Source organism: Phymastichus coffea, unplaced genomic scaffold (assembly GCF_024137745.1).
Source record: "Phymastichus coffea isolate CEN01 unplaced genomic scaffold, Cenicafe_Pcof_1.1 PCOF00081, whole genome shotgun sequence".
NCBI lineage: Eukaryota > Metazoa > Arthropoda > Insecta > Hymenoptera > Eulophidae > Phymastichus > Phymastichus coffea.
Genome location: NW_026706892.1, coordinates 1,114,326 through 1,139,030, shown reverse-complemented (window position 1 = coordinate 1,139,030; position 24,705 = coordinate 1,114,326). Strand labels below are relative to the sequence as shown.

Below are 24,705 nucleotides of genomic sequence, written 5' to 3'. Positions count from 1 at the left end.
CAGCTTTATTATAACCTGCATAAACGCGCCAAAAAGGGGATGATGCTCGCTCGCGTGCCTGAACGGAGCCGAAGGTTCGTCGGCGAGAACGACAACGCGCAAAGGTTTATCTTTTTGTTTCCTTGGGGGATTTCGTTAGGACGTCGAAGCTGATTGCAACCTGCGTCTTTCTCGCCGGGATTTTTCTCTTTCGCCGAGCGAATAGAAAGAAAAGGGGAGCTCTGATTAATCATTGCAGTGGGCGCTTGTCGAGGGAACAGCTTTGCGTACTTATGTGGAAACCAGGCAATTAATATCCACGTCTTCGTGCCACCATCGAGTAGCTTGCGTTTTTATACGTTCAAGTATTCGTAACGGATTCGAGCGATGCTTCAATTCAATGACTTTTCTCTGTGTGACAAACGAAAACTTAAATTACCCAAGCTGGTTTTAAGTAGCAGTAGGTTTTAATGACTCAGGCTGAATTGTTACTACGCTGAAGATTGCTCGAACGTTAATTGAAACATCTCAAAAGAACGTGAAAATAGTGAAATCAACAAAGAGCGTCAACGACCAGCCATAAAAATGAACCCTACGGCAATTAGGTTAGAAATGATGTTTAACCAGCGCACCGATGACAGAAGAGGGAGAAAAACGCGACCACCTCAGGTGCGTACAGGGAAGGCAAGGGAGACTTTATCTTCGTTTTCTCCTCTTCCAGACCGGCTGGCACCGTTGGAAATATCATTTTTTCATCCCTGCCATCGCTAACGAAGTCGAACGTTTACGCTCGAGTGCTCGAAAATTGTACCCGAGCGCCTTTCTCTCGAGATACGCGTTCGCTAGCCGTGGCTGCAGCATACGTGACGGATCGATGCGCGCCATGAAAATCTATTCCGCAGAGTGCGAAGGAGCCCTTTTGTCGTCCTCGAGCTTGAAAGTCCGATTAAATATTTCGCGGTCGAGGAGCGGCACGTAAACTCCCTCTCTTGCTCGCGTTCAATTGTAAAATGCCTCCGTTCGCGCGCTTTTGCTTCTTCTTCGCCTCCACTTTGTTGGTTTCTTTCATGACGATTTTCGCTGTTACGCGGAATTGAATTTAACGGAATATGAATCTCTTAGCTTTTGGTAAGTATGCTGGTAAACATTTTTCAAGTTTTAAAAATCGAGATTCATTCCAGCTTCAACAAGTAACTCCTCGTTCAATTCGATTATTGTAAGAAACATCTCACTGTAACAGAAAAAAAACCGAGTGTCGAATCCAATTAAAAGCCATTCCGAATACGACGAAGCCACTAACCGTACCAGAAGCATTCAATGCCATTTATTGAATCTTGCAACAAATGCATTCGGCACTTTGACTCGGCTAATACGCATATTCCTTTCGCTATCAACCTTCACGGAAATACGTGCAAATCAAAATCAGCAATCCGACGAAGCCACAAACTCGCGCGCCACTTCAAAGGGCGAAAAGAAATACGAGAGAATCCTTAATTTGCCGATATAATTTGCACGCCTCTCAGACAGGCCTCAGTAGCAAGTGGATGCAAGAAGCCAGAGGGGCGGGGGCAGAATTTCAGATTAGTTGCCAAAGACCGACCAAAGCGACGTTTTAAGGGTGTGGATGGCTGCGGCTACGGGGGCGACGCCTTCTTTCTCTCTCGCTCTCGCAATATTGAATCAAACGCGCGCAAGCGAGATGTTCCTTGGTGAACATGGATCATTAACCCCCTCACCCTCCCGGCCGTTTTCTTTCACTGCACCGAAATCGAAATTGATATTCGAGCATTTTCCTAGCCCGAGAGTTTAATTTTGCCGTCGCGCCCCGTATGAGATTTCCCGCGTCCTTTCCGCACACACGTATACTCACGAGTCCTCCTCTCTCTCTCTCTCTCTCTCCCCCACAATCTCCGGTCAAGCTAAACTCGTGGAAGAAGTCGCTCGCGCGCTGCGCCCCTTTGGCAGCGTAATGAGAACCCGCGCGCGTACAGCTCTTTGCGAAAGGCGATTTTACGCTCGGCTTGTCGCGCGTAGCCCGAAGGCTTCGTTTGCTCGCTGAAAACGTCGGCTCTCGCGCGGAAAAGCAAAACAGCAACAACAAAAAAAAAATAAAAAATAAAAAAAAATACAGGCATCGGATCGGCGAAACTGTTCGGAAAAACGTCGCTTCGTTAGAGCTCGCTCTTGAAATTTAGCGTCGCACCTCGCCCCCCTCGCCCAGCGCCAGTTATTTTTTCATCTGTTGACACGCGCCACCGAGCTCGCGGGGGTTTTTATTATCTTTCCTCGCCATGTGTCGTCGCTCGGGCGTCCCCGCATACACGCAGACGCACACACACGCGACAACTATGCACGCACGTGCGCCATCATCAAGGCCCCTTGCACGCAGCATCCCGTGGCCGTATGCGAGCGGGGAGGCGACGTGCGTGCACTAACATATAACTAGCGGACGTCGACGACGAGGTGTTACATTTTGGAGTGTCGTGAGTTTGTTAGGTTGCGGATGTGGAACGGCGATTGCTGCGCGCTGTATGCTGTATATAACTTCTGTTTTTTTCTACGTCTGCAGATCGCGGGGCCGACCAAGTTTTCGCTCGTTCAGGACGTTCGCAGCCCTCGTCTGCCAATTCAGGTTTTTTTTATTAGGTGGACAACATTTTTACTTCTGTAGTTTGCGCGAAATAAATGCAAGAATTATTGCGATCGATATAGAACAAAACGTAGAGTTTTAATCAATCTAACGACTTTTATGGAAGATCTTTGCAATAAAGGAACCGTGAGCATCAAGAACTGAAAATAAAAGGATACGTTAGACAGATTGCGAAAAGAATGATACTTGACAGCTTTTGTCGAACAAAGTGTCACTTCGATGTTTACGATGATTGAAAATCCTCCATCGTCATTCATAAAAACTTGATATAAAAACAATATAATAAATAATTCATTATAAACAATCTCACGTGATCCATTGATCAAACAATGCTAGCAAGAGAGAGAGATAGGGAGAGAAATCTTTCGCGCGATCGACTGGACAGAGAAAAAGCACGTACGAAATCTCATCTCTTGCACGCAATTCATCAGCGAACAACAAACGTGACATCAGCAATGGGCAGGCAGGCGTCTCTGGGCGAGCGCAAAGCCGGACAATTAGCGTGCGCTAGCAGGCAGCGGCAACGGCGACCCAGCTCTCATCGATTGCCAAGCGCGCGCCTGCGTTGCAATGGCTTCTGCTCCCGCGCGACGGCATCGCCGTGTACACGGGGGATATTGAATCGGCGCGCGCCAACCAGCGACGCAACAACAACAAAATATCGGCTTCTCTTTCCCTTTTTTCTCTCTTTTTTTTTTGCCATTCTCTAATTTACGGCTCAACGAGCTTCCGCTGCTGACGATTGACGGGGATGATCGACAAGTGGAAACGTGGAACAGCTGTGGAGAGGTTTATGGAAAATTGATTTTTCAATTGGATTACCGATGCGCAGCGATGATTTTCTAATTATTTGTAAGCGAGAGCTCGCTGGATGGGAGGCTCGATCAAGCTAGAGAAACAAAAAATAAAAAAACTTCCAATTCCCGCACGACAAAGGCGAATTTGTCTCCCTCCACGGGCGCGGAATGACCGCTCATTAACTGCAGCCGACAAATCGAGCGTCCGAGCGCAAACGCAACTGAAGAGAGGGGAAAAAAGAAGGTCCGACATTTGAAAAAAACGAATCGAGCTGAAGACTCGCGCGCGTGCCATTAAACCTCCAAAGATCGAATTTCTCTAGTCGAGCAAAGGAAGCAATTCGAACGGAAACGCTTTCAAAACCTCGTCCCTGTTTCTCCTCTCGACATGTGTGCATTCAAAATCGTCGTAAAACTTTCCAATACATTTTATTTATTTATACTTATTACGCTCGTTTTTCCACATTACTTTTTCTTTCTAGAAGTTAATTTTTTGAAGTGGTCCTCAGACTAAACAAGATATTACTTTGCTGACGTAAAATTAAGAAGCATACAATAGGATTATAAATATATTTTTGTTTTCAAATTAAACTTTCACTGCCTGTAAACATTAACGATGACAGTTTTACTTACAAAAACTTCTTTCGATAACTCGTAGTCATCTGTTGGCTCAACATGAGCAGTAGAAAATGTTTGAAACTTTTTCGAAATCTGCAAGCACCAACGACAAAAAAATGAACCTCTATCCCCGAGAGATTTCGAAACTTATCGATTTGACCAGATGAATACAGCCGCGTAAAAATAGACGGCAGCACAATACTTCGATTCCGCAAGCTTTAATCCGTTGTGCTGTCACAATTCAATTCAACACACACGCGCGCGCGCGCACAGACCTCACCCTTGTACACTCGGAAATAATCCGCGAATTGGCGGCGGGAAGTCTTAAGTGGCAGTCAAAAATACCGACGTCGGATTAGACGTCGTGCAAATCCTCGGAAAATGTCAAAGGCGCGCGCCGTAAATGATTTTCTCTCTTCCAGGCGCGCAAATCATATTTCGAGAGAGAGAGAGAGAGAGAGAGAGACAGACAGAGAAGATAATGGCGTTGCACGAACGAACGCGTACAACTGAAATATGCTGCAGACTTTCAGGGGATTATGGACTTTAGCGACGCGTATTTCCGTGATTTCGAGAGGGCGAGGGTCGATTCCATACTTATAATGCGCGAGATGAGAGTTATGTATGCGTATTTGGCGAGGCTCTCTCTCTTTTTTTTCTGTTTGTCGATTGTCGTGTGGGATTATTTTTCAATGCTCTGTAAAGCTCGGACTACCTCGGTTACAGCCAATGGCCCAGGGTTCGATTCTACCGAGTCGACCGTGGGATGGGCTAGGCGTTCGTTAATAAGTCCCTCGCTATGATGTCGTTTGATTGTGTAAATGGTCGACCGAAGGACGACGAACGATACGAGACTGAAAATTCTGATTAGTTCCGAATTTCCGTAATATTATACCCGTTCTATATACCCGAAAACTACCGTAATTTTTAGCGAGTTTTGAACGTCATCTCCTTAAAGTCACGGCATTAGTCTCAAATTGATGAGCTCGCGCGTGTATGTGCTTTCCGTAACGATGAAGATTTGGCGGTACACGCGGCAGCCGTAATTCGCATCGCAACCGAGGCAATTTTTCTAGGATGGGAGGAGGCAGCAGAACACAAGCGAGTTTCTCGACTTAATCTTGACGGGAGATTCGCAAAGACTGCTCGCCCGTCGAGGGATTCGAGATTAAAGGAGGGTTCCCGTCGGCCGTTTACCTCTTGGGTGATTAGGTGTTTCGATTTCATGGTAATGAGACAGGCAGCGCCATTTCCCAGGAGGACCCGACAACCGATTTTCTCTCGCGATTATTCATACACTTGTCGCAAACTTGCTTTTCGCGAGTGAGCTTTTACGCGCGCGAGTTGCGATTAGCAAAAGCGTCAATTTTCCGTGGACGTGAACAAAGCCAGCGGGCGTCGAGATATTAAAAGAGAGAGAGCTCAAAGAGAGATTCACACTGCATTGCGCACAAGTGACAGGAAATCCGTAGCGCTGTGGCTTGCAAAGTAAAAAAAGAGAAAAAAGAAGAAAAAAAAAAAAACAAACGAGAGAGAATAATCGATATGAGCGCGTATACACGTGTAAGCAAGGGTTGTCGACGGCGGCGGCGCGACTCGGTTTCGCTGCAGCGGCCAGGAAAGCTCGTCAAACCGAGGAAATTAGCTGCTCGGCGCTGCGAGCCGAGTTTCTCCTTCATCGCGAGCAACAAAAGCAGCAGCAGCGGCGTCAATTTTTCAAGCTCAGCTTCGCAACGCACGATATTGTTGTGATGCAAATGCGGTACTCGGTCAGATGACGCGCTGGGGGGGGGGGGGGGGGGGGGGGGGGGGGGGAGAGAAGGGCTTCGAACGGGGGCGTTCGGAGACGGAGGAGGGGCAACTCCGAAGCATGTCACAGCGGGGAGTCGTATACGGTCGCTAATTTAATGACTGCCGATTGGCTATGCATGAGGTGCGCGTCGTCTGCCCGAGAGAGGATTTGAGCCCGGCCTCTTCTCCTGACAATGCCTTCCGCTGAAAAAGCTCCGTCGGCCGCGCGGCGAGTCGTGAAATTGGCGTTCGCGCGAGATTCCGCGCCGGCAGCTGGCCTACAAGAGGCCCAAGCGAGCCGCGACGCGAAAGTAGCAGTCGGATGGCGAATGAAAAGCTGTACGCGCGTGCGATGACTCACGTCGCGCCGCAATCCGGCGATTGCTTTTCGACTCCCCGCACGCGCAGTACAGCTAATGCCTTGCAAGTAACCCCTTGGGGACTCCAGCTATCTCGCGCTCGTTCGGTTTCTCTCGCCGGCGAGATATGCATTATTTCGAGCGCACGCAGCGCAGATACGAGCGCGTTATTATGTTTCCCAACCCCGTTTGTTCGCCGATGGATACCGCGATGATGATGATGATAGCGCACGGAGCAGTAGATATGTCTATTGTTCCCTACTGCGTGCGATTTCTCGTTGTATCTATATACCCTTCGATGTATTTCGGGTTCGGCTTCTGTGTCGAGAGAGAGAGAGAACTTTTGATTGATTTCAATCGTAATTGCGGCTAGCTGAGAAGGTTATAAGAATGTGAAGCGATGTGCATGAGTCGTGAGCTTTTATTATGAAATATCTCGCAAGATGAGCTTCAGAAACGTTAAATACCGTATCGAGCCTGGCGCCCGAATCACCGAGCCAATATTTTCAAAATCTAATAATACCTATTGGTGTGATGCGCGCGGAAGAATGTTTCATAGTTTTGCTGGAACAATGCGGTCTGAACTGAACTTGAAAAAAACAGTCGCGCCACATACGTATATACGAGTACATGCAGAGCAATATGCTGAGCAACAGAGGCGCGTGGCTCGATTTATCCCGTGACTTTATGACGTGTAGTGGCAGTACAAAGTATAGACGCGGGAGAGAGGGAGACGCGTATAATCCATTTATATTCAGATTCACTTCTTTTTAGCGATTAATCGCAGATGGCGATAATGGAATCTCTCTACGGCGGAGGCGCAGATGGCATGTTGTACGCGTCGGACTACTAGACGTGCCATTCCCCGAATACGCGACTACGACGTGGTTTAGCTGGTTACTATTCCAAGGGATAATCCGGTGCGCGATCGATGATTTCTTTCTCACTGGAGCGTGAAAGAGGTTCATCGCAGAGAGATACAGTCGCAGCGCTAATGCAAAGGTAGAAATATGTGTGTGTACACGCTCGCGCGACGGGATATTTCGTATTTTACTGCGCGGCACGATAAAACTCGCCGCTGCGTATATTGTCCGCACGGGACATTAAACCTTTATGAATCATCAAGGGGAATATCAATGCAGTTTATGCAGATTTTCTATTTTTCGGACATTTCAATTTCCAGCTCTCTCTAGCTCTCTCGGATATGAAAAGAATTCCAATTTAAATATTTCGCGACCGCTGCGCTTCGAATGAGCTGAGGATCGAATTCCGAATTGAAATTACCGCGTGGAAAGGGGATTTTTGTTCACGCAAATTTTACACGGATCTCGTAAGATTTGTTGAAAAAAGTCATCATCGCGACAGATCTCGTTCGCCTGCTGTAATACGTGATTTATTCATCGACGAGTCAATTTTACTGAATACTAAATACAAAGCTGAATACATCTAGTGACAAGCACGAGGACGGCAGTGCAAAATAAAGTTGCGAACTAAAAACTGGATTTTTATCGTCGAAAATGTCTTGATCGGAAAAATGAAAGAAAATAATAAAGGAGTAGTAAAAGCAATATGTAGCAGAGCAAGTAATCCGTCTGCAGCCGAAGTAGCATCAGCAGCAGCACCTATCAAAAACGATGAAGCTGCTGCTACTGCGAACAATGCCTGCAAATGAGCGCATCCCCTACGAGCTCTGCGCTGCCGGGGATTAACTAAGAGAGCTCGCGTGCACAAAAGCTTCGTCTCTCTCTCTCTCTCTCTCTCTCTCTCTCTCTCTCTCTCTCTCTCTCTCTCTCTCTCCACTGCAGCCGCGAAAATCCCGGCACGCGCTCGCGTCAATCAAGGGGGAGGGGAGGGGGAGGGGGTAGTGCAGCCTACATATATTTTTCAAAGCAAGTAGTGCGAGGGTGCGCTAATAATGGAGGCTACTGTTGCTGCATCAAATTGCGGCGACTGACCGTGCACGAGGGATGGATGTAGGTGAACCTGGAGAGAGAGAAAAAGTGAGGGGCGATCTGCAGTTTCGTTGTATTTACGCTCAAAGGGTAGGATGAGTGGCCAAACGTTGGGCCAAGATTTTGTTTGCTCGCTACAAATATGCGCGATATTTCTGCTTTACGCGAGGAGCCACCGTTTAGAATAATCATTCGCTCGTACATTGTTTGCTTACGGCGAAACGTAAACTTTGAACGTAGGAAGCGTCAAGCGGTCAATTGAAAATAATGGTACTTTTTAATGGCATAGCTCGGCGGAAATTGACGGGGAAAAAAACGACAAGTGACAAGAGAGAGAATCGATCCTGATCCAGTCCCGCATGGCCCCCACAACGCTCTTATACCCTCATGCGGAGGCAGGCAGGCAGCAGCGTCACGCGGAAGATGCGAGAGAAAGATACGCGCGCGTGCCCGTATGTGCCGCCTCCTTTCAGACGCAGCCATGCAAAAGAGAGGAGCAGCAGGGTCACTTCTTTCTCGCAAGGTGCACTCACACCAGGTGCGTAAACACCTTTTTAGCATCAAGCAGCGCTATACAAAGCAATGTTCAGTCTGCGCGCGTCGAGGCCGTACATTGTAAAATGGATTCGAATGAAAATTTCTCGTTTCTTTTGTCTTTTCTAACATCGCGGTGATTGGAAGTCAAAGAGCTTCGTGGAACGAAATTTGATTCTGCTCGCTTTTTACGGATTCCTTCGTTATATTTAACGACGAGCGAGGCTGCGCGAGATTAATATTATAAAAACATTGCGAGCGACCAAGCGTGAGTTATCAAAAGAGAATATTCAAGCAGCAGAAAAAAAATAGTCGAGGAGACCAGAGGGATTATATTTCGCAGCTGGATCGCGCCTAGCTACCAGACCGTTATATAAAAGACATTATAGCTCATTTAATATCCTGCGAAAATCTGGGGATGTCGAAAAGCACGAAAGTAAGTCGTCGTCGAGATCAAAGCAAACGAAAACGTGCCAAAAGGAGCAGCCGTCCACTCGAGTTATACATCATAGGCGAGAATAAAAAAAAAGTAGGACTCTCGAAACCGAGCCAAAGGAAGACACTCCTTGCCTTTTTTTTCTGTTCTCTCTCTCTCTCTCTTTCTCTCTCCCTCTTTCGGAGATCCTGGTCAGAGCCGCAAACCATCAGAAACGTCTTCCGAAATATTCACAAAGAGAGGGAAAAAGCAACGAGACGTCGGGTCGGACGACGACACGCAATCGCGGTGTCTTGGCGAGTGGGGAAAAGTTGGTCAGGTGCGAAGTCGTATCGATTCCGCTGGCCACTTGACGCGCGCCGCCAAGAACTTGGTTTAATTAATTTCCGGAATGATCAAGGCCAAATCAGCGCCACCGACACTTTCTGTTTGACGAAGCGCTGTTTACTTTTTTCTCTTTCCATTCCGTCTTATCGTGGCTTTCGCTTGGCGCTCGGTTCAATTAACTCCTTGGGAATTCGTGATTTGAGTTTTCGCGGCACGAAGTTTTTGTCGGAACGATAGCTAACGGTATATTTATATATATTACGGGCTTCCACGCGAAGGAATTTTTAGCGTTCGACTGTTTGAATGATCGCGGTCGATATGATAATTTTACCGGTGTCAATGTTAGCACTCGCCATCTTCATCGTGTAATTCATTATTCGGACGATCGTGCAAACTTAAGATTCAGTGGCGAGATTTGGATATTGTCGATCACTGCGATAACCGTTTCGCCAAAGCTGTCGAGAGTCTGGTGTCATGCTTGAAATAGCGCCGCTCGCCGATAAACAACGCACGAACGCAATTCATCAAATAAACTCGAGCGAAACGTCCGAATTTCGCGCGAAGAGAAACAAGCGTTCCCACGCAACCTCCCTCCCTCGAACATTCACAGACGGAGAGAGAGAAGAGAGAGAGAGAGAGAGAGAGAGAACGAGAGGCGCACTTAAAGCCGACCACCCAATATCAATATCGCAGCATCTCTTTCCCCTCCCAGCGCACATGTATGGTTGGGGGTTCCTGCGCCATATCGATCAGTAGCGAGAGGAGGTGGCGCCCGGAGTTTTTCGAAGGGTGGACACGCGCCAGCGCCGCTCGGAAGTCTCGCTTCTGCCGCGATTGAGGCGCGCGCGCACACGCACACGTACATGTAGGAAGCCGCCGCGTATACACGGGAAGTGCGAGAGCAGCTATGAATATAGGTCTTTATCGGCTGTTATGCCACACTGTCCGTCGACTCTCATTTCCTCCTTTCTTTTTTCAACGCCAGAACGGAGCCTTGCACGAGCAGTCTATATGGAGTTGCGATTAGGGTGTTTGAGAAAATTGGGATTATTTGAGAGGTGGGTTCTCGATTCCTTTTTTTCCTATTCGCTTTGCCTGCTGCTGGCCTTTCTGTCTAATGATATTGAGTAGTCGAGAATTAACGGCGTCTGTTTCTACAGTACCGCGGAATGGGCTTCTGAAATGTTGCCAAGAAACCAGGTATTTTTTAATTCATTGCGCAATCATTATATCATAATCATTTGTTTGTTATACGTTTCTTTAATAAAGTTCGGTAATATGAACACCTGCGTACACAACAAATAGCAACGCACATTCCGATCGATTTACGCAAAAGAAGTTAACTAATTTATACGTTGTTGAGTGAAGATAATCAATGCACACCTCAGTTTCGACTATTCAGTACTCTGGCGTCGATCAATTTGCTTAAAATTTTTCGAGTCGCAAGGATTCCAAAGTCGTATAAATAACGAATAAAACGTTGCTCGATTGAAAATCTGATAACCGCTGGAGAGAAAGAAATCAATGGAATAATTCTAATTTGTTAAGCGCCGGTAGCTCCTCTGTTCCTCTTGCCGTTTTAAAATTAACTTGAAGAAATTGACCTCCACGCAGATTATAATCGCGAATTTCAAAGCGACGACCCTGGCGCGTGTAGCACATAAGCTTCGACAGCTTCGCGTCGTTTGATAATCTCTCTCTCTTTTCGCTTTGTAAATTAACCAAAGGAAAGTCCGTGCCCGGACACTGATCTGTTAGTCGACAGATTACAAGTAAACAGAGGTTCGCTTTGGTCAGCTTTAACGTTTGAGACAAAGAGCATCGCGCTGCTCTCGAGTTCGCTTTTCTCTCTCTCTCTCTCTCTCTCTCTCTCTCTCTTTAACCGACAATTCTTTGGACGTAAAAAGTTTATTCTGTACGACCACGCATATCTATTATTGACTGTCATAACTATCCCCACATCATCATCCTCGAAGGGATAATCTACAAAGAGAATAAGCCGGATCGCCTTTTCTTCGAGTCTCGAGAAGAAGAAACACGTCTCCCTTCTCCTTGAGATATAACCATTGCGAGAGAGGCCTTGGAAATAGAAGACAAATGAAAATCTAGGGGCAGAGCGAGCGAACGAACGAACGATTCACCGACTTGGAATACAAAATGCTACTGCTGCCTTTCCGATCCTTCACTTCTGATCCTCTCGTTGCTTGAAAAATCCCACTCGAGGAGCTTTACGCGAAAGCTCTCGCATTTTTTTTCCTTCTTTCGTGTACAAAGGCTGGCTTCTTTCTGCCAAGGGAATTATTCATTATTCCTCATCGATTTCGCAAGTTTTATTTATTCGCGAAATCTCGCGCGCCGGCCCGTAACGAATAAAGCGCGAGCATTAGAAACTCGTCAGACGGCGCGCAGCAGACTGTAGAGTCGAAGGAAACCCTATGCGCCTCTCGCTTTATCCGTCAAAGGCTATCGCTTTCGCTCGAGGGGCCAATGTCTCCACGGCCGTACGGCCGTCCGTCCGTCCGCATTACACACGCATAATATCCCCAGCTTAGGAATGTAATAACCGCGAGCTTTTCCGTGCGCGCGGAATCGGGTATAAATTTCGGCGCGCCGGCGAAATTTCACGAGCGCGCGTTTTGCGGCAACATTAAACTTGAAAAGCCCGGATTCGACCCGAGCCGTGGTTTTACTGCCTTTTACTAGGTTGTAAAGAAAGTTACATCATCGCGCGCGTGTATACGGAGCGCGACGATGATCTGTTAATGCAGACCGACGCGCGACTTTCTTTTGTCCGCGGTAACCAAAACCGCAGAGATTTTTAGGATCCTCTCGTGGGCTTTCGAATTACAACAGGTGCAGCCTTCTTCTTTCGCGCAGCTCCCGAACAGCTGTTAAGCATCCGAATTGCCAGTCTCTCGCGGGCGCCAAGTCGAAGTAACGCCAGCGTCGGTTTTATTATTTTCTGGCGCGCGCGTTGACTTGGTTACGAGCGCGTTAGAGAGAGAGAGAGAGAGAGAGAGAGAGAGAGAGAGAAAAGAACAGTCGTTGCAACTCGTGAGAATGAAATCTGCAGGGGCAAAAATCGAAAGCTCAAAGCTCGTCGCGCAAATCAATAAGCTTCTAGCGCGCAGCCTGTAATTAATTGAGCTAATGAAAAATCCGGAGAGAGCGAAGCATGCGCGACTGCTCGGCAACGGCAAACGAGCAAACGAAAGGCGAATAGACGAAGGAGAGAGAGAGAAAAGGCAAAGCAAAAAGGGCCACATATACGTATACTCTCTCTCTCTCTCTCTCTACTACTACGTCTACTAGCCAACCTGAAAACGTCAATTGCAAGTTCCGCTTCTACAGCTTGCCTTTGCGCTCGCCTTGATAACGTAGTCTCTCTGATCGCATATGCGAAGCTTACCTGCAACAGAAAGCCAAAAGAAAGCGTTCGTTAGTGCATAGTGTTTCAAGGACAATTCGCGGTCAGAAGAGGGTGAAGGACTAGTGTGGACTTTTATGAGATATGCAACGTCGCGAGTGAGTTGTTAATTTCGGATAAAGCTGTGGCGACGTGGTTCCGGTTTTAGGCAAATGAGATTCGAGGCCTCGGAATGTAGACGGGTCACTCTCTATCTCGGCGGGGCTATTGTCGGTGGATCTATCTTGAGCAGTTTCTATGCAGCGCTCTGTTCAAAATCGCACAGTCGAATGATCGATCGGGGGAGTCGCGTCGACCGAATGAAACTCGTTCGTGGATGCGAGTAACTTGCATTGGAAATTAACGAACGAGTTCTCTATGCAAAATTCTCGAAATGGCATAATGGAGGCGTGGATGAAGAGAAAAAAACGTAAATGAACTTAGCGGAAAAAAAGGAAGAGCCCGCAGAAAATACAGGGAGTCACGCACGCATGCGCGTGTATAGATACGAGTTTCGTGCTTCTTCTTCTCCTTCAGCTTCTTCTCTTCCTTTTTTTTCGCGGGAGACTGAAAGATGAAGTCGAGAGAACCTGTTTTAAGAGCCGCCAGAGCGTAAGAGAGGTAGAACGAGTGCTTCAATTCGTTTCTTTGCGGCACACGAGAGTTAACGCGAAAAAGTCTGGCGATAATGATGGATGAAACTATATTGTTGAATTTAACTGAGTAATTAGCAAGTTTTATCGTTCCGATATCTCATCGGTGAAGACGCTACAAGCTCCGCGGAACGACCGAGAGCGAGCTGGAAACTTTCGAGTCTTTCAATATTTGCTCGGGATATCAGAGTTCTAGTCAATTATCGAGCGATCCGCTTTTAAGTGCAGGCTGAATATTTAACGTCTTATTATTGCCCGAGGTCGCGACAACGACGACATTGTAAGCAAATGCGATTTGTCGTTCTAAAGAGAAAATGTGTCGCGCTGCCGCAACTTGAGATTCGAAGCCGAGAAGAATCTTCATTGATAAAATAAATCGGTCAATGCATTCTCTCCGAGACAATAACGAGAGAGAGAGAGAGAGAGAGAGAGAGAGAGAGAGAGAGAGAGAGAGAGAAAAACCAGTTTCTCGATTTGTAATGAAGACGTCGCATTACCTGAAAATACACGCTGGCTGCTGCACTGACGTAACATGCAGGTCACTGGCAATAATTACCATTGGCTGAGAGAGACAGAAGCGACAAGGTGAGCGAGTATAACAGGTCGGCGTAGCTTTGGCTCTTCCAATTAATAAAATTCGGAGCTTCCCTTGGCGCGCGGAGCGCTCGCCAGGCGAGTTTCGCTCTCTCCCGTTGTGTCGCTAACGAGCGCGCGTTGCAAAAACGCAGCGACGCTGTAATTACGAGCGCTCGCGACTGATCAAAGCAACGACGATCACGAGCTTTTCCGATCGACCTCTTAGACTTCGCTGCTTTTTTGCACTTCCGCGCGTGAATTCAATTCGTCACTTTGAAGGCTTATCGGCCTACGCTATAGACCCCACAGGCACGTGGCCATTCGTCTCCGTCCGTATCTTTATCTTTATCTTTCTCTCTCTCTCTCTCTCTCTCTAAGCTTTGGACTACTTTGGATTTCAGCTGCTGCGGCTACGTATCGTTTCTTCCTTTTTTTGTTTCTATTTTGTCGCGTGCTTGCGTAATTGTTGCATTCTGTTAGTTATTGTTTTTCGTTATTGTTAATGTAAGTTGACGTAGCCATTAATGTCATAGATTTATTTATAGTACCTAAATCGAACTATGCATTGTTTTCAGCCATTCTAACAATGTTAATAAGACACCAAAAGTATGGATTGTTGCCAACAAGACGGTGCATTATCCGTCTTGTGACACGAGTTGAATTCTCTTTTTCGAAAATTCTGCACTGTATTTATATCATTTTTATTTATATAATACGTAGCAACGAGCATGATTCCATAATCTCTTTGGGCTAACTATTTAAAATTCGCTATTTACAAGATCGAAGACTCTTCTGATCATTAGACATCATATAGTGACGATGACGACTCTGGCAACATAGTTTTTTATCGCATCAATTTTCTAAACATGGATGATGTACCAATATTGTCGATATTTCATCTATAACAAGTGGTCATCCATCTAGCGTTCCTAACTCGTAACGGCAACTCGCATAGAAGCAAGAGCGTAAAAAAAAATACGCGTGTTCTCGTAGAAAGTCACTCTACATCCGAGCAAGGAAATAATAAGAAACACACCTCATTCGCAAATTAACTTCCAACAACTCGGCCGTAAATCGATACTGCTATTTCCAGCATCGAAAGTCGAGAAAAAAGAGCCATTGCATAGGCGCGCAGGTCGCTAGAAAAGGAGTGGCACTTAGACGGCTTTAGCGCGCGCTCGCGTCAATATTGCGCGCGCGGAAAAAACTGGTTCGCAAATTATCATCGGGGGCAGCGCAGCTGGCGCGCACAAAAGCTACGATTGTTGTGCATCGGCATTCCGGGGGACTCGGCGGTCGAATAACAATCGGCTCGATTGCGCAAGGCGCGTCTAGCTCGCGCGACGCGCGATCGATTATACGCTCGCTGTCAGCGACAAGATTTCGCTCTTTGGCTTGTCCGCCCGATCGGAGATTGATCGGCGCTCGAGCGCTCCGAGAGCCATCTCTCTCTCTCTCTCTCCTATCCCGGCCCAGTCAGCTTCGACGAAGCGCGCGCGCATGCTGAAATGGATAACGAGCCGAAGATACCGAGAACCCCCCGTATTCCTCGAATGTTGCCCGCGCGGTCGAGGTTCTTTTGCTAAATTGGAATATCGGTTGACTGAGCGCCAGTCGCGCACGACGCGTGCGTCGCTGCTCGTCACAAGATTGCGCCGTCGCGACGGGCTTTCCGCCTCGAATTGACTTTCGGGCAGTGCCGCGCGGCCAAGCAACTTGCCAATCCGTCGATCGGTGCGCGAGCGGGCGCACGGCTCTTCGACGAGCACTGATTAGTCGCTCGCAGAAAGGCGCGCGCGCGCCGATAAGACGCTCTTTCTCCTTCGCTTATCGCTCGACAGCCTGTAAATACTCGCGTGTCCGTGCATGCCAGCGACGCGATAACAATTCAAACAGCACCGCGCCGCCCGTTTTCATTGCCCCGCGAAATCAACAACCGTCGACGCGTTAACTTTTACTTTCCCAGAGCCGCCTGTACGCGTATACACAACTCCACTACTAAGTCGCTCACGCTGCTCTCCCAGAGTTAGCTTTCGGGCGAATCCTTCGTTTGCAATTAAAAAACCGGACGAACGGGTTCTCCGCTGCTGCGCGCGCGGGCATTCCGTAAATTCTGCGCTACCTCGGGGTCCGAAAAATCGAGCAAATCGCGAGGCGTTCTTCTGCTTCTTTAGCCTGCATCTCCGCCGAGGCGTCTTGCCCGTCTTTCTAGATGCTAGGCGCGCACGGCTCCACCGGCGGAGCCCCTTTTTTTCGCGAAAAAACCGATTCGATTGCCGTCATTGCAAATTTGACGATCGTCGGGATGGTCGCGCGGCGCCGTCGACGCGACTCTGCCGCGGAAAGCTTTCTTTCTCTTGAGCACCGGCTACGGTTCTCGAGTGCGAATTTCATCCGACCGGAATGTTATTCACGCGGGCTCGACCAACTTTTATCGCACCGGGATCTTTCGCGGCTTTCAAATCGAGTGACGACAGAATGCGCGGTCAGAACTACGAACTGCGCGACGATTAATTTTCCGCCGAAACCGAGCTTCGAGTGCAAGATCGTTCGATACCGATGCCCGATAGTAGATAGAAAACGAAGCCAGGCCAGCGGCTCGTGGAAAGAATTAAACGACAGCGATTAGCAAAGCGTCAAGCCGAGAAGTCAGCTCGCGCGTCGCTATGATAAATCAAAAGCCGTATCGCGATCCAAGAGCGAGAGACAATGAGAGTCCTCGTGAGCCCGACGGAAATCCATCGCCGACGCTTTCCGACCATTAGATTTATGCTAATATAACCACGTATTGTTGCGCAACGAACGTAATATATGTCACGCGTCTCTTTCGCTGCTGTCTAGCGCACGCACAAGTTTGTCGACGCGCGTGCGCGATATTTTCTGCAGACTCTCGTGTTTCAAGCCCAGCTGCACTCTTGTTGCGGCTGCGGACGCGGGTGCGCATTTTTTTTTTATTCGCGTGCGAAAGAAAGATGTTTACGCTGCGTTGTTTGTTTTTTTATATATATATATATATATATATATATATATATATATATATATATATACGCAAGTTTGTCACGGAAACCCGCGCGTGTGCGTGCGAAACAATGTTGGCAAAGCGAGCAAAGTTTAACTGTGAGTTGGCGAACGTTACCGCGATTGTCGAGCGAGGCGAAGCATTTTCGCGACGCTTCGAGCGCGACTCCGCGCTCTCACGCGCGCGTTCGCCGCCGAAGAAAGGTGGCGGTCTTCCGAAAAATTCCAGACCTATCGGGTATCACTGCGACCTCGATGAAAATATCGCGCGGTCGATCGATCGGTCATTTCGAAACAATACCCCCCAACTCAGCGAACCCATTCTCGAGTTCTCGGCAGCGCGACAAAGAACCGTCGTGCGCGCGGCCCCAACGATACTCTATTTCTTTCTTTCTCTCTCTCTCTCTCTCTCTCTCGAAAAATGAACGGTCCATTGAAAACTTGGCCGCGCGGGCTTGGAAAGCGCACTTGCATTGTCGCGGGCCGCCGCATCGACTTTTTTTCCTATTTCGCAGGCCGACCGAGCGTGCAAAGTGCGGCAGGCGCGTGCGCGCGCGGAGCGCAGCGGAGGCTGGCCGTCGTTGCGCGGCGAGCGGAAGTAAGCGAGGATCGGCGAAGGGTACGGACGAATACAAAAGTCGCGAGCGGCCGATCGCCGCGAGTTGCGCAACCGTGCCGCCTCGCTTCCTCGACGTGAGATATCTCGAGAGCGAGTGGTCGGACGAATCGCGGGCAGACCGGCGGAGCCACGGTTTATCAAACAGAAGCGACTCGCCTGGCAAAGGAGCTCGGCGAGACGCGTGGCGGCGGCGGCGGTAGTGTGTCGAATGCAGCGTCAGCCGCTTGCAAAATGCCAGCTCTCGCTCGAGAATGCGAGGCCACGCGGCAGCAGAGCGTGCGATTTACGGGCCTCCGCTTTTCGAGCGCCTCGTTGTGCAAGGCTAGCGCATATAGAGTGCGCTAAAAGTGCACTTCGATTAATGCGGCCTGACTTTTCCCTCTGACTAAATCGAGCGAGCTACGAGCGGCGCAGCGCCAACGCCGACGGCTCGTGTGTGTTTGCAGCTGCGCGCCTGTAAAAATCTCGTCGCGATCCTTTCTTCCTCTCTCTTTCCATCGTCGAAGAGAAAGCGCGCCTATGCGTTGCAGCGAGATAAGGCTATCTGCGAGCGCGGCCCGCGGGTCAAGCCTCGGGAAAATATGCGATTGGCTTTCGTGTCGCCCGGTCGATAGACCGGATTTTTTACGCGGGAAGTCTGTCGCCCGTCCGCGTCCAGCGCAGCGTGTGTGACTGTTGTCGACGGCCCCGGGCCGAGAGTGAAAGCGACAAAGCGTGCCGACGAACGAAAGAAACGGTAGCCGATCCACCAATTTCCTGGTGGGGGAGCTACAGCAGTAGCACCGTCGTCGACGATGTCGTCGTCGTCGTCGTCGTCGTCGTCGCCGCCGCCGCCACCGCCACGGCCGCCGCGATCAATACCCCGCGCAACTCGCAGCTCTGTGCCCCCCTTTCGTTCGCTCCCACACCCTTACCGTGCCCTCGCGCAACAAGTCCTGCGAAGGCGGGCTATTATTGTGACTTCATATTTTTAGAAATGCGAGAGGGAGAATCGTCGCGGTGGGTGGAGTTTGAGAGAAAGAGCAACACTCGAATCGCTGAGCTCGATTATCGCTGGATGGATCGATGCTAAGGGTCGCTACGCAATTCCAATCCTTTGGCAATTTTCAGAAATGTTGCGCTTGTCGTAGATAAGTTGATCGACTATTACAATTCTAATGACAACTGCTTATTCAGTCTCGACTAGATTAGCCTATTTTACGACTACTATTGACAAATCTTATATTTCCACTAAACCGGCATACCATTTTACCGCACGGTCAGACTTTCAAGAAAAACATTTCGAAAATGTAAAATGACGCACACGAGTCAAGAACACATGATCAAACATCGAAGCAAAATTTCCTTTTAATCGATGCTTTCTCGAACGAATTCTCAACTAGCCATATGATTGATATTGGCGTTACGCAACGATTTGGTGCGTATTTGGTGAATCGAACAGATTAACATGTACTTTTTGTTGATAACGATAATGCACCGCATAAAGAAAACAAAGCGTATCCCGGAAAAAAGAGACGCTCGCCACGCGAGGCCAAATATAATGAGAATACCTTGTGGACAAGTGCACAACAAAGAGACAGCATTCAATTAGGATACGCAGAGTACGTCGTCGTCGTCGTCTTCGTCGTCGATGGCGATCGCCGCGAAAAGTTCAATGTTGACCGTCATAAGCGAGCAAAGGCGCAAGAGACGATTGGATAATCAGCTGGCGCGACCTTCTTTGACAATACGTCGGCGTGTAATAGGCAGGTACGTCGTGGAAATTGCAAGGCACGACTCGTGACTAGACGTATCGGCGCGAATCGCACGCACATACATATCCATACACACGTGTATCCGGTTTCCGTTATCAACGCGACGGAGGCAGACGGCTGCTTGGCTTTCGCCGGGGTACGATTCGTCTCGAGCGACGCTTCCTTCGCGCGAAAAAGAAAATAAAAAGGAGCCTGGCGGGGAAATTGAGGTTGCGCGACAAGAGCACACGCAAACAGAAAGGCGCGCAAGGTTTTCCCATGCAGCGGCGGCGTTTCGCAATCCGAATTAGAAAGGCCGCGCGAGCGAGCGCGATGCATCTGGTTATTTAACGCCACTGCCGCCGCCGCCGCCGCCGCCGCTGCACTCGCCTACCGACTTACTCGGCGCGTACGCGTGGTGCGAGCTGCTGTGTGTCTGCTGGGATTGATCAACGCTTCGCTGCTTCGCGGAACTTGTTGCGATTTTTAGTATCGGCGATATGCGCGCGTGGGCCATTAGTTGTTGCTTCTTTACGGTGCAGCGCCGCGAGCAGAAATATGGGAATTGCTGAACGATTCTCTTTATGCATCGGCGGGACTTTCTAAGAATGCATCCACAAGGAGCGTCGGCAATTTCAAGTTCGAAATGGGAATGATTTTCCGAGTGCGAGCGAGGCTTTAGACATTATCGAATGAATTGTCAGCACTTGCGACGACTCGTAAAAAGACACGAATGGAGCGCACTCGGCTCGCAAAAGAAAATAAAGCCGATCCCGAGCGACTAGCAAACATTGCGCAATGGAAAACACGAAAAAAAAGGTGCAAGAGAGAAGCTCTCAATGTCAACGCACGGCGCATTACGTAAGATCAATTGTAACGGTAAAGAGAGTAGCAGCACAACGTTGTCGTGGGTTAAGTTGTGTCCCATTTACGAATATGATTTCACTTTCGCGGCCAGGATCAAGGACAACGCATTTTTTTTTTCTTTTTTTTCGTTCGCCTTGACCTGACGCACGGCGTTTTTTTTATTTCTGCACGACGACGAGATGCTAATTTTCGAGCATAACAGGTACAACATAGACTCTTCCTTTCTCTGCTCGTCGAGCGAAACCCGTTTTCAGATGCGCGCACCGCTTAATGAGGTTACTCACTGTGCCTGAGGTGAATAGGATATAAAACGACAACGAGGGAGAGAGATGGAGATGAAATACTCCGAGACAGGTTGAGTCGATTCTTTTTTGCTTTCCTTTTAAGCGTCGGAGGATCAGAGTGAATTTGATTTTGTTGTGGGAATGCAGTGGTTGAGTGGCCAGCAAAAATGGTTTTTATCTTCGAACTCACCCGATACAATGTCAAGATAAGTCATACGTTTTTTTTATCTTCAATCAGTGCTTGTTAAAATGCTCGCAGCCGAGACGATATCAGCCACGGTTGTTCGATCAGAATGTGCTTTCTACTACTGTAGCAAATCTTGAGATTTTCCATCCATGCGGTGAAAACAGACCACCGATGATTCGATTTGCCAATCAAGCGAAAAAGCTGCGCGAATATCATTTGTTAATATTTACGTAAACGATGAGCCTCTCATAAAAAAGTGTTTGAACTGAATGCCGATAAATACCATTTCACTAGTCCGAACGAAAACAACAAATTCCAATCCCACACTGCACAATAGTCTCCCCCGTGAGAGAGAAAGAGAGAGAAAGAGAGAGAAAGAAGCACGATGAAAGAAAGAACAAGTAAGAAGAAAAGGTTGGTGCCCATCATCATCACCATCGTCATCCGGTTGGCCACGTCGAGAGAAAGAAAAGAAAAAAAGAACGTCGGCTTATCTCTGGCGCGAGAGAGAGAAAGATTCTCCCCCGCGACGTCATCTGCGGCTGTCTTTTTTTGTATTTTGTCGCTGCTTATCAGCTCCGATTTTAGGCCCCGAAGGTTAAATATCGCCATTGGATGAGTAACGAGGTCAACGTACTCGAGACGCGTGATTGTTTGGGGACTTCGCTTATTATCATCGTCTTCGTCGGTCAAATTTGGCTGCTCTTCGTGCTGCGCGAAAAAGAAAAAGCTCATCGGTGCTCTATGCATAAAAGAAAAAGAAGGACGGAACGCGAGGGTCCGACGCTACGACGACGCCAAATGGCTTGTCAATTTGGTTCTGATGGTTTTATAGACTGTAGAGCGCGCGCGCAGGCCCTCCTCTCATTCTAGTTTTTTCATTGAAAAATTTGAATAATCGAGTTGCGCTTTGCGGAATTGACTGTTGCGGAGGGGAAAAAGGCGCTGGCCTATTCCGATGGATTGGCAATTATAGACTGGGAAATTCGATTTGGAGATATTCAGAGACTGAATAATCGTGATAAGCAATGCTTGCTTTGGCAATTTCGACAAAGTTTGTTTGCATTTTTAATCAGGCGACGGATCCACTTGAACAAACAAAGCTATCTCGATCAAATTTAACTTCGAACTCCGAAAGCTGCTATGAATTTTCCGCTTCTTCGCATTTACACGTTGACTTCGTGCACATTTCGTAGTCTTCGACCTTTCGTTTATTCGAAAATGAAAGAAAGAAAGAAAGAAAGAAAGAAAGAAAGAAAAAAAGAAAGAAAGAAAGAAAGAAAGAAAGAAAGAAAGAAAGAAAGAAAGAAAGAAAGAAAGAAAGAATGTTGACAACACGAAAAGGAGACGTTGAAACGCGCGCTCGTTCCTGAAACCGACGTCCCTTTCGAAAACTATAGCACGAAAAGAATTCAAAAAGCGTCAAAACATCCCTTTTCAAAACAAATAAATTGTCTCTCTGTCACAGCCAACCAAACAAGCCAACCCAAATGCAAATACAAGAGCGAGCTAATGAGCGCCAAGCCCGCGGAGGCGAAGCTTCGCACGCTGAATTTTCAAAAGGCCAGCTACAATGGCACCACCTCCACCTCCGCTTTGTCATCTCACGCGCGCGACAGGAAAATCATTTCCCACGATCTCGCGAATATATATCAACATTCCACGATCGAAGTCACGCACGCTGACCCTCTCCGCCCCCCGCGGCATTAGCATTTTATTAGGATTCTCAATTCGGGCATGCATTATTAATCGAAAAATTACGCTATCTCATTGAATAATGCGAGCGGGCTGGGTGGGAGGGGAGACAGCGCGGCCAATTTGCCTGGCGAACTCACGAGCAAATTCATCGTTTTTCGCGAATTACGTGGATCTGTCGAAGGCGATGATGTAAAGTCGAGAAAAGCGAGAAATCGGCTGTGGCCGATAAAGCCGCTCTGCTGTGCGTGATAACGAAACACAGTATCACGCTCGAAAAACATCGCCATTTATCTTTATTGGCGTTATGAAATTGATCAGAAGTTTCTTGCGGCGCGTTTTCTGAATTCGAGAGCGCGAAACAAAGGCAGCTGCCAGCTTCGACAGAGGCGCATTCTTCAACCTATTTCCGCCATCGATTCGCTCCGAAATCCCCGAGTTGCAATTGTTTCGAGAGGTTAATTGCTCGCAGTCCGAGGAAAGCAAACTTCGGAAAGAAGCATCGATGAGCGTGCATGAGTGTGTATGTGTGTGTGTGTGTGTGCGTGCGTATGTTGTTACCTGTCGGAGCTCTCGGAGCTGTCGTATCGATCGGCGCAGCGTTTCTTGGCTTGTTGGCTGGGCCCAACGAGGTCTTCCTGGCGGGCCTTCTTGGCCGCTCCCCTCGTCACCACAACCACCGGCAGTGCTGTCACTGTCACGTCGGTGACAGCGTTGTTGGCAATCGTCGTTGACACATTGTTATCATTAGCGCTGCTAATCGTCGGCACATTATCACCACCCGCGCACACTTTAGCATCCTTATCCTTCCTCGTACTCGCGCAAGCGTCCTGCTTCTTGGACAACAGCGAAGTACCAACGCCAGGGCTGAACGAGGAAACGCTAGCCGACGACACGGAGGAGACGAGCCGCTTTATCGGGGCGCGCTCGACTAACACGACTGCTGCGCTAGCGATGATTTTGCTGAGGCTACTCCGTCTGCTCGTGTTTACGGCCAGTTGCTGCTGCTGCTGCTGCTGCTGCTGCTGCCTGTTGTTGTTGCTTTGTGGCATGCTCGAGCTGCGTCGTGACTGACGCGACGACGACAACGACGACGACGACGTTGATGGTTGATGTTGTACGGACACCGACGACGACGAAGACGGCCCGTCTGCCATCTTGCGAACGAACGCACTGCCGAGCCGAACGCCGAGCCTGCTCTCTCTCTCTCGCGCTCTGCCTAAAACCCCCCACCGCGCCAGCGCCGCGCAAGCCCCCGAGGGGATACCCCCTCTTCCTCGATGAGAGACCGTCAGAACCCGACGTCACGATCGCGTAAGAGCGACTCCTTCTTTTCCACATATGATGCACGCCGCGCGACGACAAACTCGTAGAGGCGGAGAGGAGGGATTGTTTTGCCTCGAAGCGACCACATGGATAACCGTGCTGGCTTTTACCACTTCCTTTCTTCGCGCTAGTGATGTCAGTTTTTCAAACTGCCATTGGTTTTTCCTGAAATCCAATGGCGAGTTTACGCTGTTCAAATTATTGTACTTCGCCTAATTGATTTTTTCGTGTCTGACCATTTCGGTTGCTACTACTACGATTTCGGTTCGACGAGACCTCCGTCGCTGGAGTCTTTGTTACAAAATTACAAACATTTGATGAACGGACCTTCGCTAAATATTATTCAAATCAGTTGACTTTTCAAAATGAAGAACCAACTTCTTCGCTAAATAAATGAAAGGAAAACAAGTATCGAGCATTGGTTAAAACCAGACAATGTTATTTCGAAGGATAATCAGATCTAGATGCTCAAGTAAGTTGATCAATAAAGCAGTCAACGAGAAAAAAAGAAAATGAAGATTTGGCGATTCAACTTAATTCTGTAAATGTACCAGTCCTTTGCAACATTCAAACATGAAGCTCATCCGAAAAAAATACGTTACTTTTTTCCAACCATCGATCTTTAAATAATATTGTCAGATAAATAAATGCAAAAATCCTACAAACAAGTTACTCCGACAATATACTTTTCTACATAACCATTTCCATAATCTCAGCAAATTAAGCTCTGACAACACTATCCAAGTTGTTTATTTTTTAACTTGATAAGCCTGTATATTGTATATATATATGTTGGACGTTCGCTCTCGCGGATGTGTGACGGTCACATAAAATAGCGGCCGGTACTCCCCTCCACCACCCACTGAAACTTCTATGTAGCCGAGAGAGAGAGAGAGAG

General features: G+C 48.2%; 1 protein-coding gene across 3 annotated transcripts in view; it reads right to left on the bottom strand.

The window, feature by feature from the left end:
- The window catches only part of LOC131668634 (zinc finger protein jing), a 78,044-nt gene extending 54,385 nt beyond the window's left edge, over positions 1-23,659 (bottom strand). For all 3 annotated transcript variants that reach the window (XM_058942970.1, XM_058942971.1, XM_058942972.1), the window contains exon 1: positions 23,043-23,659. In XM_058942970.1, the coding sequence (XP_058798953.1) occupies positions 23,043-23,638 (596 nt within the window). In that variant the 5' untranslated portion in view covers positions 23,639-23,659. The remainder of the gene's footprint in view (positions 1-23,042) is intronic.
- Positions 23,660-24,705: the final 1,046 nt, after the last annotated feature.